Source organism: Hetaerina americana, unplaced genomic scaffold (assembly GCF_022747635.1).
Source record: "Hetaerina americana unplaced genomic scaffold, ioHetAmer1.1.p SCAF_65, whole genome shotgun sequence".
NCBI lineage: Eukaryota > Metazoa > Arthropoda > Insecta > Odonata > Calopterygidae > Hetaerina > Hetaerina americana.
Window position 1 is genome coordinate 566,226 of NW_027287261.1, and position 18,775 is coordinate 585,000.

The 18,775-nt window shown below is 40.1% G+C and overlaps 1 protein-coding gene across 1 annotated transcript in view; it reads left to right on the plus strand.

Moving 5' to 3' along the window:
- Positions 1–18,775, plus strand: part of by (focal adhesion protein tensin) — a 199,533-nt gene that overhangs the window by 136,191 nt on the left and 44,567 nt on the right. The window contains exon 10 of the mRNA XM_071594616.1: positions 1,335–1,664. Within this exon, the coding sequence (XP_071450717.1) occupies positions 1,335–1,664 (330 nt within the window). The remainder of the gene's footprint in view (positions 1–1,334; positions 1,665–18,775) is intronic.

The window sequence follows — 18,775 nt, forward strand, 5'->3', positions numbered from 1 at the left end:
GGAAAACACCAGATTTAGCTCTTATGGTAAAGACATTTTCAGCTGTAGGGAATGGTTTGATAAATTTACCTGCAGAATGTGCCTTTTAGAATAACAACAGTACTGATATTGCAATTGTCACACAGTTATGGAGCTGTCCATTGTCAGAATTTTTGCTTTTGGCATTGAGATTGCCTTCATACTTGTCTTTCTGATCATCATTTTTAAGGTGGCATCAATGCTTTTGTAGGCTAATTCCTCACAGGTTTCCTCTTTCACCCCATTTGGCCATTCAAGTATTCTTTGCCTTTGAACACCCCATTATGGATGCTTCTAACTTTGCCAACACTCAGGTTGACCCCTCATCTGGGTGATACAGCCTCCTAATATTTAGTTTAATTTTATTGCTAGTTTTGAATGCGGTGAAACTTCTTTGAAGTAAATATTTAACTGATGATAAATATCTTAATATTGTATGTAACAAAATATTAAATGTGAAAAATGATCAAGGAAATCAGATCAATTGGGCTATTACAACAATGCATAACATTTTACATCCAATCCTGATAAATGGTCATCATCTAATGGAATAGTTGTTATCACTGCTTAATTTTTAATTACTGATTTATACCCAGTAACTTGCCATTTTCATTACTGAAGGTTGCTAAAATTGAAATGAAAAAATTGGAAAAGTAGACTCAATAGTAGAGCCAGCAATAAATTCTTATCAAGCAACTACAGTTAATTAAAACTTGTGGAATTTTTGTTGTAGCTGACATGTGGATATTTACTTGCACATTCATGCTGTTTGGATGAGGTGTGGCATTTTTTTAAGTGTGTTGATATGTTGTCAGAAAGTTAAAGTACACTTCTTCAGTTCAAATTGACTTGCCCAGTTGTCTATGTTACACCTAATTGCTTAGTTGCCCTTATCCTATTTCTGACCTTAGCACTGCTCATTCATATCACTTAATTTCTAAGCATTGGACACCAATGGTAATAGTATTAATGTGCCAGGGTTTTCACACATTTATTCATTTTGACTCAGGAAAATATCATTTACAAATTTTGCAAAATCACTATCTCAATTTCTATGAATATTACCAATTTACTACACCTATATATGGCTATGTTATATAGTTATTTATTAGGTACATGCTATATTCAGTAAATCAACCCATTGAAATGCGAGTGGGACAAATGAATTCATGTGACCTCTATAAATTAAATCCTTATTGAATTTAGAAGGTTAATAGTAGTTGCATATCCTAACTTACATGGCAGAGTGAAGTATGCTCCTTTGATCTTCCTACATCGACTTTCAATATATGTGAAATCTGTTTTTTTCTTTGCAGCCTGTCCCACATATCCTCCAGATGATGGCATGTTAGAGCTCCACTTTGCTGGATCATCAGAAGCATGGCCCTCACCGACCCCTTCGATCCCCCTTGTCTATCCGCGAGTCCCATCACAATTCACTCCAAGTATATATGCCCAGCCCTCTCTCTCATCTTCTGCCTATTCCTTCCCCTCAATGGATGAAGAGGAAGAACAGTTTGCGATTGGAGGAGTTGTGGCATGGGACAGTATGGAGGCCCTCAGTAGCCGGAGGAGGAGACGAGGTGATGGAGGAGCAGAAGGGTCAACCGGTGTGGACGAATCTGTTTTGAGCAGTGCAGAGAGTGGTGAGTTGTTTGGTAGCACTTAAATAACCCTGTTTCCTGATTCCTTCATCATCATTTTTTCAATGAAAAATCACCTTATTCTCAGGGCCATTTATGCATTTATGTTGGTAAATAATAGAATACACATTCTGTCTACACCATACAGAACCATTTAGATATGAATGTATTTTCCTTTATTCCATATTTTTTTGCTTTTAATTTTCAAATTAAGATTTCCAAGTTTACCAATATTTAATGCATTGAATGTATGCATTTAAATTATATTTTTGGAATTACCTGCTTCTTATTTTTTTTGTGAAATCCTCTTCAGAAACTACTTTGAAAAATAGCAGTTGGGTTCCTAATTTGCCGTATCAGCGTATATTTTGTATAAAAATGCATGTATCCAAAAATATATTTTTTTCAAGGAAGCTTTCTTTCAAAATGTTTTAAATTAGGTATAGTACGGTAAAATGGACAGTTATTCCATTAAATTTTTTATTTAATCCAATGAAAATCTCCCTCCAGTTTCATTTTGGCCATATACCTTTTCAAGTTAAAGTATAGCAAATTTATTGATGTAAATAGCACAGATTTTCCTGCTTTGACAAGAAATTGTTTTTTTTTCATGAATTAAATTTACTTAACACTATCTAAATGAATTCATAGTGACCAATTTGTTTTTGACAACATTTTGATGTGTAGGTACTTCTTTATTTTGTTAGGGGCTTATTTTTCAGTATTTTAATGTTTAAGGATTTCATAACATAAATGAAACACGCTAGTCTTAAACAGCCCATTTACCTGCCATAGTTATCCCATGGGAATTCTACGCATGGTACAGGCGCTGTAAATGCTGGTAATATTGCTTACCCTATATTTCATCACTCTTAGCTTTTGAAAAACGTCTTGGACAGTAAAAGCCATGATGTGTGTTATAGATTGTATTATACTATTCTGAACCATCAAGAGCTGTACATGAAAATGTTATGACTCAGTTATCAAGCTGAAAGTTGATTTGCTAGGTGAGGAGGATAGCACTCAGATATTACTAACCCAATGGCATGTGAAATATCAAGGTAATAAGGGGGTAGTTCCTTTCTCTGTGTTACCAATGGTAAGGTAATAAGGGGGTAGTTCCTTTCTCTGTGTTACCAATGGTTTCCGAGGAAGATCTGGTACCAGAAAAATGTCACCACTTGGGTGAAGCTGAGGGTGCCTAGAGAGGTGTCTTCAGGAATAAATTTGGGCTCCCTGGGCAGGAGGCCTATAAGATACTAGGGTTTTTTTGGAGGGTGTTAACTTCTGAAATTCATTGAAATTAGAAGAGAAGATTGGAAGCTGTGAATGGTCTCAGGAGATTCATCCGCATTGACATATGGATCATTGGCTCAGTGATAGATATTTAACTCAGGGCAATTGTTTCCAGCTTAGGAGAAATGTAATCAATTATTTAGGAGAAAAGGCCTATGGCAAATGGGTTCACTTAGAAACCATGCAGGTGAAAATTACAGCTACCACTATGAATGTGACCACATCATATTATTTAGTTTGGCGACCCATAAATGTTATTAAGCCAAAGACATGACCAGTGAGTGCATTAAATTTTGTTCATCGTAATTCATGAGTGGCTAATTTTGGGAGCAATCAAAAGAGTTTTCTCAGTAACAAATACCATCTTCTATGTGATTGACTTAAGCATCAAAACAATATTGTTCATTTCTTAAAATCATTTAACTAAAACTTAATGTTGATATATTCTACGAAAAGGTTTTAATACAGCCCAGGGTTTGTACCCACTAGACTATCGGACTCCCCCCCCCCCCCCCCAAATGTTTTTCACCGTCTAATTTTTGATAAAAATTTGTTAATCTGTGATTGACTCTTGTTTTCCTATTTCTAAGTATTTTGTGAACTGTTCAATTTTCCCATCTATTTTAATCATGAATAGAATGCTAGACCTCTATACTCTGTTCAAGATATTCCAAAATGGCAAATTAAAAAATTAATGATATTCACACGTTCAACTGTGACAAAAATATTTGTATGTGCATTCTCAAAAGCATTATTTAATACTCCAAAATTCACACTCACAGTTTATTCTGTTGTATGAGAGTCAAATATTTTAGTCAGGAGTTGCACAGCCAGAAGTGCTTAGCAAAGCAAAAGTGGTAGCAGAAGTGCAAAAGAGGAGCAAACTACATGGTTAGAATATGGACTAGGAATGTTAGGACAATATAGAGGGCTGGGGAAATAGAAAATAATACGGGGGTTGTAGAGAGGAAATATAGATAATTCAGGGTTGTGCGAGGTAAGATGCACTTTACAATAGGGATTACTTGAGTGATATATTGAGTAATTAACATGCATTGGAGGGGAAGAGAGCCAGTGAAGAGTGTCACTAGTACGGAGCAAAAGGTATTCAGAAGGATAAAAAGCATACGAGAAGGTGAGTGATGAATTGTTATAAGTAGAATTAAAAGATGAACCAATGGAATTTGTCATTTTTCAGGTATACATGTTAACAAGTCACCATAGGGAGAAATAATTAGGTGGGGTAAATGATCAATTAAAGGAAATAATTGAGGGTATACCTACTGCCGCTATCAGGATATGGCCATCCCACAAAATACAAGAATGTACTCATGTAATATACCCGCACATTTAAACTTCATACTTGATTACAATGCAACAATTTCAGAGTGTAAAAATTATTCACTTCGATATCCCATGCTGTGAGGAATAAACATTTTTTGCAACTATTAACTCTCTCAAAGCTGAAAATTTACATTGAAATAACCACTAACTATTTAATGCTGAAATATGGAAATTTTGTGCATGCAATTGTGAGGTTTCAGTAAAATTGTAATCTCCACATGCATTCTAATTCTGCAAAAACAAAAGAAAATCATAATTAGAGGAATTCCAACTATCGTGGTGGTTGCATTTGTTCATTTGTAAGGTTAATAGTAACATAATTCGTAATTACAATTGTCGAGAGTTCCCACGAGGTACTTCATCATGGAAAATGGCATGTTTATTTCGTCCGTCCAAAAGCCGGAGGTTATTGAAGAATTCTTCCGTTGCCTGAGAGCCCAAATCACAGATCGAAAACCTTCCGTGACTGATTCCAACATTATCCACTGATAATGTTGGAACAAAATTATCTTTGAAAATTGAAAAAGGATCGAAACTATCATGTGGAGTATTTCAAGTCTCACTGTCCCTGTTGATTCCATGACTTGATGTATTTACGAAATAATGTCTCACTCGTGTTCACACGGTTTGATTACACCTCTGCCATTTTTGACAAAACCCACCTGGTGTTCCGATTTGGCTCATGCTGCGCTCGTCGAAAGGAATTTTAATAGACATGAAGGAAACCTTAAATATATCACTCGAAACAATTTGAGAAAGCTTATTTTTCAATCCACAATATTTTAGAGGCCTAATTTTTGCTTTAATCGGAAGTTAGCTTGGTGTAAGGAGTGAAGTATCAAACTCCTTGGTGCATGCCGTGGTAACGTGCCATAAATCCATCGTCGGACATTATGTTTGCAAATATCCCCCAGAAATAAATTATCTGGAGTCATAAGCACGGAAAATGTGCGGTTCCCCAAGTTTTCTTTTCCTGGAACTCTCGATTCTCCCGAAGAGGATCTTATACAGTTTTTCTGGTTCAATGTTGTATTCATACATTCGTGGTTTATAACCTTGAAAAGCGGCAGGGCGGATTCCCAGAATTATCGCCAACCGTTTACGAGTCGTTCTCACGAGGCGGCATGTTTTCCGAAAATAAAAGTTACGAGAGAAGAGTGTTAGGTCAGTTAATCTTTCATCACCTTTGTTTCGGCAACCTTTTCAACTGTGGACGTTGTAAGCATGGCAATAAGGAAGGGATATAAATTCAGTTTTTCAATTCAATATCCCTCGCTTCTGTAGAAGAGCTGGAATTCGTTCGACAATAAGGTGGGACATTCATCCGTAAGAAGATGTCGAGAAGATATGTTACTCTCTGATGTTGGAAAAAAATAGGAGAGTATTGAACACATCTTATGTGCTGAATGAAGACACTGAAATTCCCAATCCCGGTTCTGCCGCATTAGGTTATCAGTTGGCAAATCGTTTGAATCGCTCCTTACGAGTGTTAAACTACGAGTGTTAAATATTAAAAAGTGATTCCTTTATTGACAGAGTATAGCTGGTTGCCATTGGCCCATGACTATCTCATATTAAAGCGGAAACTATTTAGTTTTCATTCAGTTTCAATTCATTAGTTCTAATTAAACATATGACCGGGAAGAATTGAGGTTTCTCGAAAATGACTGAATGAGAAGTGAAATTTTTTCTTAGAATATTTGTGTGTTGAGAGAGTGTCCTAGGCAGTCCATGTTATCACCAGTTTTAATCTCAACTTATATTTTGTTTCATTTAAGAGTAAGTTAAGGAAAATTATTGAAGTAAACCATTTGTTGAGATAATGTAAGTTGGCTATTGCCACTCATCGATAGGTACTTTTAAATCTCGCGGGTTCATATTCTCGTTTAGTGTGAGAATGCTTCCGAAAAAAAGAAGGGATTTGTTTGGATAAACTTGTGGTGTGATGAACTATTTATTCCTCCTAAATCTCGACTATCATTTTCAATGAAAACTTTTTATGTTGTACCATTGATTTTAATATTCAATTGTTGAGAAATATATATATATATATATATATATATATATATATATATATATATACATATATATATATATATATATATATATATATATATATATATATATATATATATTTATATAAAGATAGGTCGATATATGAATGCATAACTGCGTCTCACGTGTTTATTTTTTGTAGGTACAGAATTAAAGAAAAAAACCTTGATTTTGCTGCCTTTGCAGTGAAGCGTGTCCACGCGATAGTTTATTCATCAAACATTACTTATTCAGAAGCATCAAAACTGGAACATTTGAAAGTTTAATGGACAAAATAGTAAGCTTAAAATCGATACTCTCAGCTTTTTTTATTTTGATTAATCTGAATAAGTAATACCTTTCGACAAAGACCAAGTTTAATCAACCTTTTCTAAAGAATAATTAACCTTTTCGGTTTTCGTTCTTGCTTCTTGCATCGCATCGCATTTTTTGCGACTGTTGGGATCCTGAATCCGAAAATATCAAAACTTCAATTTTCTGGTGCGTTATTAAAATACCTCCGAGTTTAATTTGGAGTCATCATTTGTATTGAACAGTGGTAGGGATACCAGGGGGGCGTGATGGTTGAGCAGGTGGAGCGATCGGTTATTGTCCGCAGGGTTCGGGTTCGATTACCTGTGACTTTGGACACACACGCAGCTTCACCTAAGTGACGTGATTTTTCGGGTAACTACCAGCTGTTCCCGGGAAACCGCAGGTGGAACTGAGAAAGGAACCGGTTTGATGTGCGAATTTCTCACGAGTACTCGGTGACCTCTACCCTCATCTATCAAACCAACATCCTGGATGGTCGATTACTGTAGTTTTTTTTGCTTTCTAATACATAGGCACATCCGTATTTGCTGACAGCTTCATTTCCTTGATTATTTTGTTTGTGAGTGGATAAGGAGCAGCTAATAGTTGGTTTTCTGTTTTGGCGGAGGAGCTGTCTGGTCTGGTCATAATTTTCCTAATGCAGCAGGACAGTTGGTGGCAGGCCTCTAATTAAACGCTCCCTCTCTCACCTTTTATATAAGACTCAAGACTCACCAGCTCGATCGCTCATTGCACTAGGGAATGAGTTCTCTAGAGCAGTGAAAGTTTTTACTTGGCTAACTGTGACATCCACCGTAGACCATGCTTGTTTTAACTTCTGTAAAGTGTAACGTAAATTAACGTTACGCCAATGTTCAAAAATATATAATATAACACTACTCTTTGACTTTTACGAAAATTACGAAAGAAAAGTATCAATGCAATATTTTGTGATAATTATTAAATTCAAAGAAACTGCGGGAGATTACGCAGCAGTGACTTTAAACGGAGGCATACCCTAATGGGCATTATAATGCAACCATTTTTCGAATTGTAAAAATCCTTCGCCCAGACCGGGATTCGAACCCTGTTCCCTCGATGTCCGGCCGAGTGCGTTAGCCAATTAAGCTACCGAGGCGTTCTATAATCCGAAATTTTGCGGGCTATAGAGGAACAAGTTATTATGACGACATATGATGCCGTACATACAATATCACAGGTATTTGTAATAGTGCGCGTTGCGCCGCTGTCCAAGAGGTTAAAGCCAAACTTTCAATGCTACTGTGTTTTACCTTTGACAAATTCAAAGAAACTGAGGGAGATGCCGCAACAATGACTTTATTATTATTATTACTACTATTATTTACGAATATTATTCTCTCTCGGCGGTAACTAGGGGAGAACCACGAAATAAAGACAAATTTGTTTTAATTCTGGAATGTGTTGAATAAAGTGTTGGATTCTCAAAGAATGGTGTAGTTAGTAGGCAAACAATATAGTTGATGATGCGCTAAAAACTGGGTTAGTATAATGTTTTTTTTGGTGCATGGTATCGAATTAATTTCTGGAGAATACGCTAATCCGCTATGATTTATATACTTTTACATTTTTCATAATTTTATTTCTTTCGCACGATCGATGCAAACGAATTAATTTAAAAAATTCAAGATTGCGCTTCGTGCGCCCATAGCAAGATTCGTCTTCTTTTCACCTAAAATATTGGCGATTTCCTCATTTACAGGGAGTGAAGCTGGCCACCCTACCGTGTGATTTTCAAAAAACGGGTAGTTAGGAACTTGTTTTGTTGATGTTACACGATATTATCGTGAAGGCATCTTGAGTGACTTCCTCTCGTTTATCTTTAGCGGTCTACAAATGTTTTTGCTGAAAATATTTTCTGTATAAAACGTATATATTTTTTTGGATGATGTATGTATAATGCTCGTCTGCACATGTTTTCTCTCTTCGACTGAGGAATTTGGTTTTTTCTCATAAGGTGAAATTTGACACGGACGCAGTCCCAGTAATTGCAATTTCTTATGGGGATTGCTACTCCTAGTTATTACTGCGGTTTAATTATCGGACAAGGGAAAGTAAATAATGGACAATATGCTTGCACAGAATGTGGCTGAAAATCATGGTCGGTCTGGGGCTCCGCAAGACAGTGCAGGAACTGAGGCAGTGACGGAAACCATTGCCCTTCCCTAACAGACAGCTGCTCTCGACCCCCAGATTCATTTGAGGTCTGTGCTGGTTTTTCCTTGTTTTATCGTCAACCGTTAATCTTCAACGTTTAAAGGGGCCAGGGAGAGTGGTGTCAGCGTGATGTATCGCTTTCATTGAAGAGCACTGTGATGGAAAACCGCCTCGGAGTCCTTCATCCAAACGCGTCGAGAGTATGTACCTACTGGTAAAACACATGGTATGTGTACCAAATTTGCTGAATTATTCAATAACATTTCGGAGTGTTTCCGAACTCTTTTCGGAGGGTTGACCTATTTTCCCGTAGAAATATTTGCTACGTGATGCTTGAGGTAATGACAATCCTAATGTCGCAAGTTGATGTTACGTTGATGCAATGATGATGTTATGTTGATGAATTCTTGAAGTAAATATTGGCTGACTCATAATTTCTAAAAATAACAATGTTTATTCCGTATTATGTGTGTCCTTTAAGATCCCCCACTCCGATTGCCGTATTCAGCTTGACAATATTAATGCAGTTAATAATGTCCCTAGAGTTCTATTAGAAATGTTATACGTACGAGTGGGTCGTAGATATATATATTATATATATATATATATATATATATATATATATATATATATATATATATATATATATATATATATATATATATATACACACACACACACACACGAGGGTCATCCGGAAAGTAGTACCCGTTCGTGAAATAAAGACACAAAAGTAAATATTAACAAACATAAAAAATTTTATTTGAAAGAGGATACTTTAAACTACTTCTCAACATAATCTCCAAGCAAATTAAGGCATTTGTCATAACGTGTGACAAGTTTCTGTATTCCTGCTGCATAGTCCTTCGCCGCCAGCTCATTGAGATACGCGAGGGACCCATCTTGCACAAATTTTTGCATAATGCAGATGGTGTTTAACAATTTCATGAACAATTGTTCGAGAAACATTGGGAAAATGCTCACAGATGTCATCAATTGTGACGCGCCGATCGTTCCTCACGAATTCGTCAACTGAGCTCACCAGTTGGTCTGTAATGACAGACGGTCTCTCCGAACGCTCATCGTCGTGTGTGTTCCCCCTCCCCATGTTGAAGTTGCGACACCACCGCCGAACAGACGACTCGTCCATTACATTGTCTCCATACACCTCCTTTAATTGGCGATGAATATCACATGGGCGAACGTTTCTTGCATTGAGGAATTTAATCACTGCCCTCACTTCACAACTGGCGGCGTTCTCAATTTTTTTAAACATTGTAAACAATCACAGAAACAACACAGGCAATGCTAGCGTCACGCAACTTGGCTCAGAGAAGGCAGACAAGCCACTGAAGCTATCTGACCTCGTCCAGCGGCTACTCGCGTCGTCAGCACTTCATGCGGCACGAACGGGTACTACTTTCCGGATGACCCTCGTATGTATGTATATATATATATATATATTCATTCACATGGATATAGAGATAAGCAAAAGGGATAAGAACACATGATAACTCGATCTGGGTTCTGTCTGTTTAGAGTATTTTTACTGTCTGAGTAGGTGTTTATTGTCAAGACATTTCACCAGTTGGAATGTAATTAGCTGAAAAGAGAGAATTAGGTTTGTATCATTTTTGTTTCATTCTATTCTATTAATGGACACAGTGATTAAATCGTATTATCTCTATCATATAATTGCTTTTTGTTTTTCTTCTTTTTAAGGACTCGTATAATGCAATTATGTTTTTAATGACAAAAAAACTGGTTGCTCTGCAAGAGAACTATTAAACGTATCAGTTATATTAAATCCAATGAAGGAAGGTAGTCCGGAAACAAAACATTATCCCCTTGGCCAGGATCTGGACTGCAAAAGGATTCATTCTCGTCCACGGAGTTCTGGCCGATAACCCCTTTGGATTTTCAGTACAAAGCTGCTTTTGTAACCACGTTAAGCTAATGAAAGGGGAATGTCGCCAGTCGGCACTTCAGAACTAGACAGTCCGGCCCCAGACAAAAAAAATAGTCGCAGGCCCTTGGTACTGCTCCCGGTAATTTCCGTTGGGAGGGAGGGAGGGTAGGGTTGGTTGGTGCGATCTGCCCTCATCCGTGCATTAGCTGCGGTCGCAGCGTTTGTGTTCGGTTCAAGCAGTGAGCGAGGGTGAGGACTTGCGACCCTCGGGACTGCCTCGGCATGACGCCGCGTGCAGACCTAGCTACTGTTGCCCTGGGAGGAACGTGATCGGTGCACTTCAGGGCCGCCCGTGCTCTTTCCTTGCCGCTCATTCATCTCCCACCCACCCTCCCCCTTACTTCTCGGACTCCCCCTAAACCCTCCCCCCAGCTCTCCCATCCTCTGCGCTCCCCTCTCCATCCATCCTCGCCCGCTGTTCGCCTCATCTCCTCCCGCAACATCCCAACCCCCTCTCCCGCACCTCAACCCTCATCCTCCCTATCCCCCCCACTTCTACCCTCTTGACTCCCCCACTGCCCCATATATTTCGTCGCCCCTCTCCCCATCCCATTCCCCCTCCTACATCCCCTTCTCTATTTCGTCCCCTTCCTTCTTCCGGTCTCCTCCCTCGCTTTTTTCTAATTTTCCTCCCCCACCCCTCCTCTCCTTCCAACCCTGCAACTCGTCTCCTCCTCCCCACCCCCTTGATCTCTTCGCCACCCTTCACGCCGCCGCCGCCAACTCCTCCGTCCTCTCTCCCTTCCTCCCATCCCCGTAGTCGCTCTCCTTTTCCTATTCCCCGTCTCCCCTTTCGCTTCCACTCTATTCCCTAGCACATCCCCATTCCACTCACAACCAAAACCCTCCCCCACTCTCCCTCTCTCTCTCTCTCTCCCTCACGCTCTTTCTCTCTATTTTTGTCTTTCGCCGCTCGTATTTTCAGTGGCGTTGGGCTCGTTTGGGAGCCTTCCTCCTCTCCCCTTTCTCCTCCTCCTCCTTCTCCTCTGCAGACGCAACCCTCGGGAGGGGGTTGGGGCAAGGGGGCGGGGAAGGGAAGGGGCGGCGCGGAGCAGTTGCGCTCTCCTCGTGTGGGCGGATTACTGGCGAGCGTGCCAGGGGCGTCGGGTGTGAGCGACGAAGGAACTGGTGGAGGGAGAGGGAGTGTCTGTAAGTGTGTGTGTGTGAGAGAGGGAGGCTGCGGAGAGGGCGCCCGGTAGAGGGAGTGACCGGAGGAGGAGAGTGTTGCTGGCGGTGGGCGTCTTTCTCTGCCAGGTTAGTGAAGTCTGCGGCGGTCCAGCCGTCGACGCCGCCGGTCAACGGGCCCGACGCCGCCGAGTGCCTTCCGGAGGCTGGTCGGTCCCGAGTCCATCGGCTGGTCGTTCGTTCTTTGACTTAAGCGGGGCCGCCGCCGCTATGTTGCCCCCTGACTCGAGGGCCCCTCCTCCCCTTTTCCATCAACATCTCACTCTCCGCTTCCGCTCCTCGTCCCGTCTTCGCTCTATTTTTGGCTTCTCCCAGTCACGTCGATTTTCCTCTGCTCGATTATTTGTCGCTTTTTATTCCCTTCCTGCCTTTCCTCATCTCCTCCTTTCCCTCCCTCTCCTACCCTTTGCGCCGCCCCTCCCAATTCTCTCTCTTTCGATCGTGGGCCGGATGACTCCTCCATCCTAATACCCGCCCGCGTCTTTTGCGAGCGAATGTCGAAATGAAGTGCGCTTTAAATTTCCTCGTAAGATTAAATGCCCTCGTATTTCATTTAATATTTACGTTGTATTATTTTTTTTCTTATTCATCCCTCCGACCTTGGTTATTGCGTGTCCGACGAGGTTGTTGTGGGTTTCACACGCGCGAGTATTTACATCACCGTGTCGGTCGAATGAGCAAAGCGACAGTTTAGTGAACGTTCGGAGTTTGTATCGTTGTTCCGCTCTGCCACCTTGCTTACCGAACTATTTCCCACTCTTGACGAGTGTGTTCTTTTGCACTACTTGGAATAAATGCATGTTAACATATGCAGTTTGTATTAGGACGCGTCAATTTACATTTCGAAGCACCACTTGCCCCCACCCCCCGAACACCACCCAGTCCCCCGAGAGAAGTGGTGGTTCGGACGTGCAGCCGTTGGATTCTTCGGGGCGTGTTGTCCTGTTTCATGCTCCGCCGGGCACCAAGGTCGCTCAGACTGGACTGGCGGGTTGGGATCAAGAGGGAGGGGAGGATAGAAACCCGGCGCCGAACCCATGCCGGCCGCGTATACTAATCTTTCCGTTCGCATACTCCGGGGTTTGCTCTCTGAAACAGTAATGCATTATTCTATCCGAGGGAGAATGAAAGATGCGCTCCGCCTTTCGATGGCGAAACTATCCACTTAAAATAATCCTCTTTAACGAATAAAGAGCCCGAACTCTCCATTGTTTTGTCTCCAAGCCCTCTCCTCTCCATTTTCCCAACCTCGGAACTGTTACGAAATTCCACGTTTAAGTCTAACATTAATCAAGGAAAAAAACCAGGCACGTGTCCAGGATTTCATAGCGGAAGTGTATGGTTTTAGTCGATGGACGGTAAGCATGAAATTTACCCGGGGCCCGGATTGTGATGTAAATTAGTTGCATTACCGGTGAAATGTTTTGAGGTCCCGTAGATTCCCTCTTTACCTGACCAAGTGTTTTGAAATTGGCAATAAAAAAGACTCGAGTGGTTGAAGCGTTAAATTTCAGAGGCCTCTTAATCGAATGTGTGCTCCTTATTTCGTTGATTGCAATTTACTTTTGCATATGTAGAGAATGGAACGGTTCTTCGTCATTTGGCGTAACGAACGCCCAATTACCTACTCCGCTTTGATTCGCCATGTATGACGGTTGATCTTTTTTCGTTAATCAGTCAATCAAAACGTCATAAAAAATCCTGTTGTTCACATCTCCCCTTAGTTGATTTCACTGACGACATCTCTGATGGTGCCATCATCATTAGATCGTGAGAAATTACCGAAACTGATTAATTAGTAATTAGAGCAGCGTCCGTATGACAGCGACACACGTGATCGATGCGTTGATATATTTGATGCCCGGCTGCGTGCGAGAAGTAGGCGAAGCGGCCGGCCGGACTTGCCGCTTCCGCGTGGCGGTGGAGAGAACTGTGATCCGTGGGTGGAGGAGGAGGGGTGGAGTCAGTTGCGAGGCTGATGAACTGATTTTGCCCATTTGGCGCACAGCCTCGGAGAGAGATTCCGGTACGCCACTGAGCTAAATCATTCGCAATTGAGAGCCACTTAAAGCGTCCTTAATGTTCGTGCATTGGTCAGAATTAATTGTGATTCACGAACCAACCCTCATGTTGTTTACACGGATGGATGAGGAATACATTTTCTTTCATTGTTATCCGGTCAAAACAGTTATTTTTGTCCTTAATTGAATCCATTCCGCCCTCCCCTCAACCTCTGCAATGTCGTAGTATTGCCCCCCCCCATTTACATTCCTTGACTGTCCTTACTAACTTAACCATTTACGCTTACATGTAGATTAATATCTACGTACATGGTAGGTATAATTTTTAAGATTAATGGCGACGTTAATATGCACGATATGCATGCATTACGGCGTGCGGGGAGTTTTATTGGACTTGAATAATGGTATCCGTTCCTTTGAATGTTATACGCAGGACTTTATTCCCACTTGAGCAGATTTAGAATATATTTCTCATTACTTCAAGCTACATTAACGAAAGCAATGTGAATGGGAGGGGATGAATTATCTACTTTCTGAATCCAGAATTTATTTTAGCTGTACTTACAGTAGCAATTAGTCTCTGCAAAAGAATGAAATGAATACACGGGTGGTCAGTTCAATGGACAAGTATAATTTTTGCGGAACTTAACTAACTGTCGCAGGTGAAGTAGTGAAAATATTTTTACCTAATGATGTTAAAAACTGAATTTAAATAAAATTTTCAGACCGTAAAATAAGATAATATTATTGTGTATTTCATAATATATTAATAAAAATGCCCTTTTACCGAAACCGCAAAAAATAAGAATTTTTCTTGAGTAAGGATTGAAATACAATGCAGATAATCATAATTGTAGAAAAGAATGAAAAGCTACCAACCAATTATGCAATGCGCATTGCATACGAATATTTCGTATGAGAATTACTTTATTAGGAGTTACCGTCAATTCGCATTGAAATAGGTACGTGCTAATAAATAGCCAAAATGGTTTTCCGATCATCTTGGAATACCTATGATTTACAGTTTTTTTTCTATGAGAAGGAATTCTTAAACTATCATATCCTAGGCATAAAATTTAAGCTGCTAGTAGATCATTTGGTTCAAGAATTCTGAATAGTAGGTCGGTACCGTACAGCAAGACCATTTCTACGGGATGTCACCTGCACTAGTTTCCGGCACAAGAGGCGTCCGGGACAAGCTGAACGCTCTGCCGTCGCTGCTTACTCCTCAAATGGTGTTGAAGCCGCGAGGTCAGGCACCTCACCCACTCGAAGTTGATTGACTCTTATTTTCCTAGTTTCCCGTAATCTCGTTTGCCGTGGGGGCGTATTTGTTCGTGACGTGAACATTGAAGACGTATTAGGAGAGCATTTGAACTTCTTTCTTCCGTTCCCCTCGAACGCTTTGGATTGCGTCCGTGTGAAGTGGCACGTGAGAAGAGAACTTTGTTGTTTAATCTAATCAATTACATACTTATTCTATATGGGACGACTTTATTAATCGTTCATAACTTCTTCAAACCGAAGAACGGTAATAACCTTCCATTCTCCCCTTCTCCTTCCCTCTGGAAACTCTTTAAATCTTTCCCGATTCCAAGGAGCGAACGCGGTATTATTGCGAATGAAAGATTTCCACAGTGGGTGGGCAAAAATCGACGGGTGAAGTTATTTTGTGTTGAAAAGCTAATGAATTACCAATAATTTGTGTGGCGAAACGAATTAATTTGAAATAGAGCTGTAAAGAATTTTGATGACATCTTTTCCAAGCATGCAACCAAGGGAATATGGCCCAAATAAGGATATCATTTAAAACGATTGCTGGGAGTAACATTAAGTGAATCCATACTTAAGATTTTGAAACATTTCACCCCTTTCAGCTCGCGAGAGCTTTAATTGTAGGGTCAGGAACAAATTATCCCGAAGTCCGCGCGTGTGTGGGCGTGGAAAAGAGAACAACATTTTTAAAAAATCCTCTTCATTCGGTGCAATAACATCTTAGAATGAAAATCGAAAAGTTATCATGAAAATGCATTGCGAAATTATTTTTGTTGCTACTTTCTTTGGGTACATTTATTTTTAATCGCGGTGTGATGCCCGTATTAGTTAGTCCCAGTTGCCTGCGACCACTCATTACAGTAGTACATACCGATGAAGTCAACGGCTTCCCCTATGATGTTTTAACAATCAGGGTTGATGCTTGATGAAACGTGAGGTGATTGATGACTTGCGTCATCCTAATCGACGCTTCCATTTTTTTACCCTTTTTATAATAGTATTGTCAGAATGGAGTCCATAATGCCGACCCTCGGAAGGTAACTTTAATTACGCATGGTGCAGCAGTAATTATATGATATGTTTACATAGGGGCTCGGCTACCTACTGTGAACATTTTGTGTTCTGTATTAAATTGTCGTAGGTATTACGTGGCAAGTTTAGCAATATTAATTGAATGCATTTTCACTCGTGACATGCTCCCATAAAAAAACCCGAATGCAACGTACGCGTTAACGCGTATTTTTAAATGGGTAAATAATTTACCATTTTGTCGATTGGGAACAAATACTCTATCCTTAGAATTAATCTTACAAAATTAGATATATCCCTAGGAAGTACTAAATTTCATGGAAAGGATTTTTCTTAGATCTTAGTTATAATGGAGAATTTTGCGAATTTATAGGTAAACACTTCACTAACTCTGGTAGATGTTCATTTGCCGGCCGAGAAATCACTCTCAAATAAACAATCCGTGCGTCACTCTCATTAGAATAAAACTCGAAAAGCGTATGTTTTCTTAAGACTCTTGGTCCTTCGCCCGAAGTTTTAGACTATACTTGTGGGTGAGAGCTATAAGTATACCCCTTTATTAAATTTAGAACGAAGGCTTTCTAGGTTGTTTGGTTGTTTAGCGAGGAGTTCGGCTTTCACCACGTTACGCCGTCCAATCTGGGACAGGAGTCCCCAAACGTTTATCCCTAGTGGATCGAATCGAAATAAATATCAAATGTTTAATGGATGGAAAGCGGGAGTATTTATGTCGAATTTAAAGTTTCACATTGCAGAGGAAGAGGCGTAGAGACACCAAAATCACTTAATTTCATGTCATTTGTTTTTTATACCAGTTGTTTTAATAGCGTGTTGGGAGTGGATCGGCTGAAGTAATTTTTTTGTGTCTGCATATTTTTTTCTTCAGTTTCCCCGACGATTATTTAACTATCTCGCAGAGCATATTAGTCAAATGGATTGTCCAGGGTGAGTGATTGATTAATTGATTTCATTGCCTTTTGTTTTTGTCGACAGCCAAATTGAAAAGAGTGCCAACTAACAAAAAATATTGAAGTTAGCATAATTCATTTTCAACTTTGTCTTTAATGTGGGATTGAATTTATCTCGGTTAGTTGGTCTTCAATTATCGAGAAGCGTAATGACGATAGCGGTTACTATAGCTGATGCTTTTGGCAAGTAATTTTATTCATTTTAATAATAATGGCGATAAAATAATGTGAATGTATCCCATATTATGAAGTTTTGCATTTTTTTTAGCAAAATCTATGAGTCATGCGCTTTAGGAATTTATGTAATACCGGAAGGAAATCCATGAAATCATAGGTTGGTTTAAAATTAGTGAGAGTTGGGGAGGGGGCCGTGCCTAGCCGAAAGGCTCTTGGGAGCTGAGGGTAGGGCTGCACGACAGCTTTTTTGATATCCTGACTCGAAATCAGTGCAATGTCGGCTCCTCCTCGATATGTCGACAATGTTTAATACCATGTCGATGCCGGGGTCGCAAATGTCTCTAATATCGATGTCGACATCGACATCTTGTCGACGCGCAGTTCGCGTCAATCTCTCTGTCTGTCGTCTCGCCTATTAAATCGGCCTGTTGAACAATTCAGAGAGAAATTTAATTTCGAACAACGTCGAATAGTTTTCGTGTCGGAGCTCATTTCAAAATGAGATCGGGCTGGGAGGACTGCTCTTTAAAATATAATACTCGGGCATATCATATTTTTGTGAGATATACTTTTCTATTGATATAAGATACGTGTTAGGTGTCAATACTGGCGTACGTGAAACCTCTCATTTCTTATGCCTAATTCAATGGATATGTAGATAATATGACTCCAAAACATACGGAGCCATCTGTTTCTTTCTTCCATGAAATGAAATGTTCGTAACATAAGATCTGCCGATGGCCACGGTGACCTCGATGACCAAGTCAACTTCATTCCAGGCATCAAATAGACTGCGTCGACATCAATATAGTCGACATCAATATGTCGACATCAATATAGACTGCGACACTAATCTCGCTCACGATATGTCGACGGCACCTTTAGTCAGTGTCGATAGGTCGAAATCGAAGTCAATATCGACACCCACTCGACATATTAAAGTGTCGCACAGCCCTAGCGGAGAGGCATTTGCTTACAGCGTATGCGTAACCTGTAGAGTTCTGGGTAAATCCTTTCGCCAGATATTTACACAGTCTGGTTGGTCGGATTATCTAATGATGAATCCATATCCCACAACCGGACTTCCGGTCAGGAGTCCATCATGCCACTCATCAGACCACAACATACTAGAAGTGTGACACTTTAATTTCACTGCATTTCATGTATAATGTCATATGTGAAGAATGAAAAAAGGAATTCTGAGGAAAGAGGAAGAGGTGATTTAATTGTTTCCGTTGAGTAAAGTGTTTTTTTAGACTCCTTATCATCCAAAAAAATATTTCTTTTTATTCTTGAGCTTTCTTT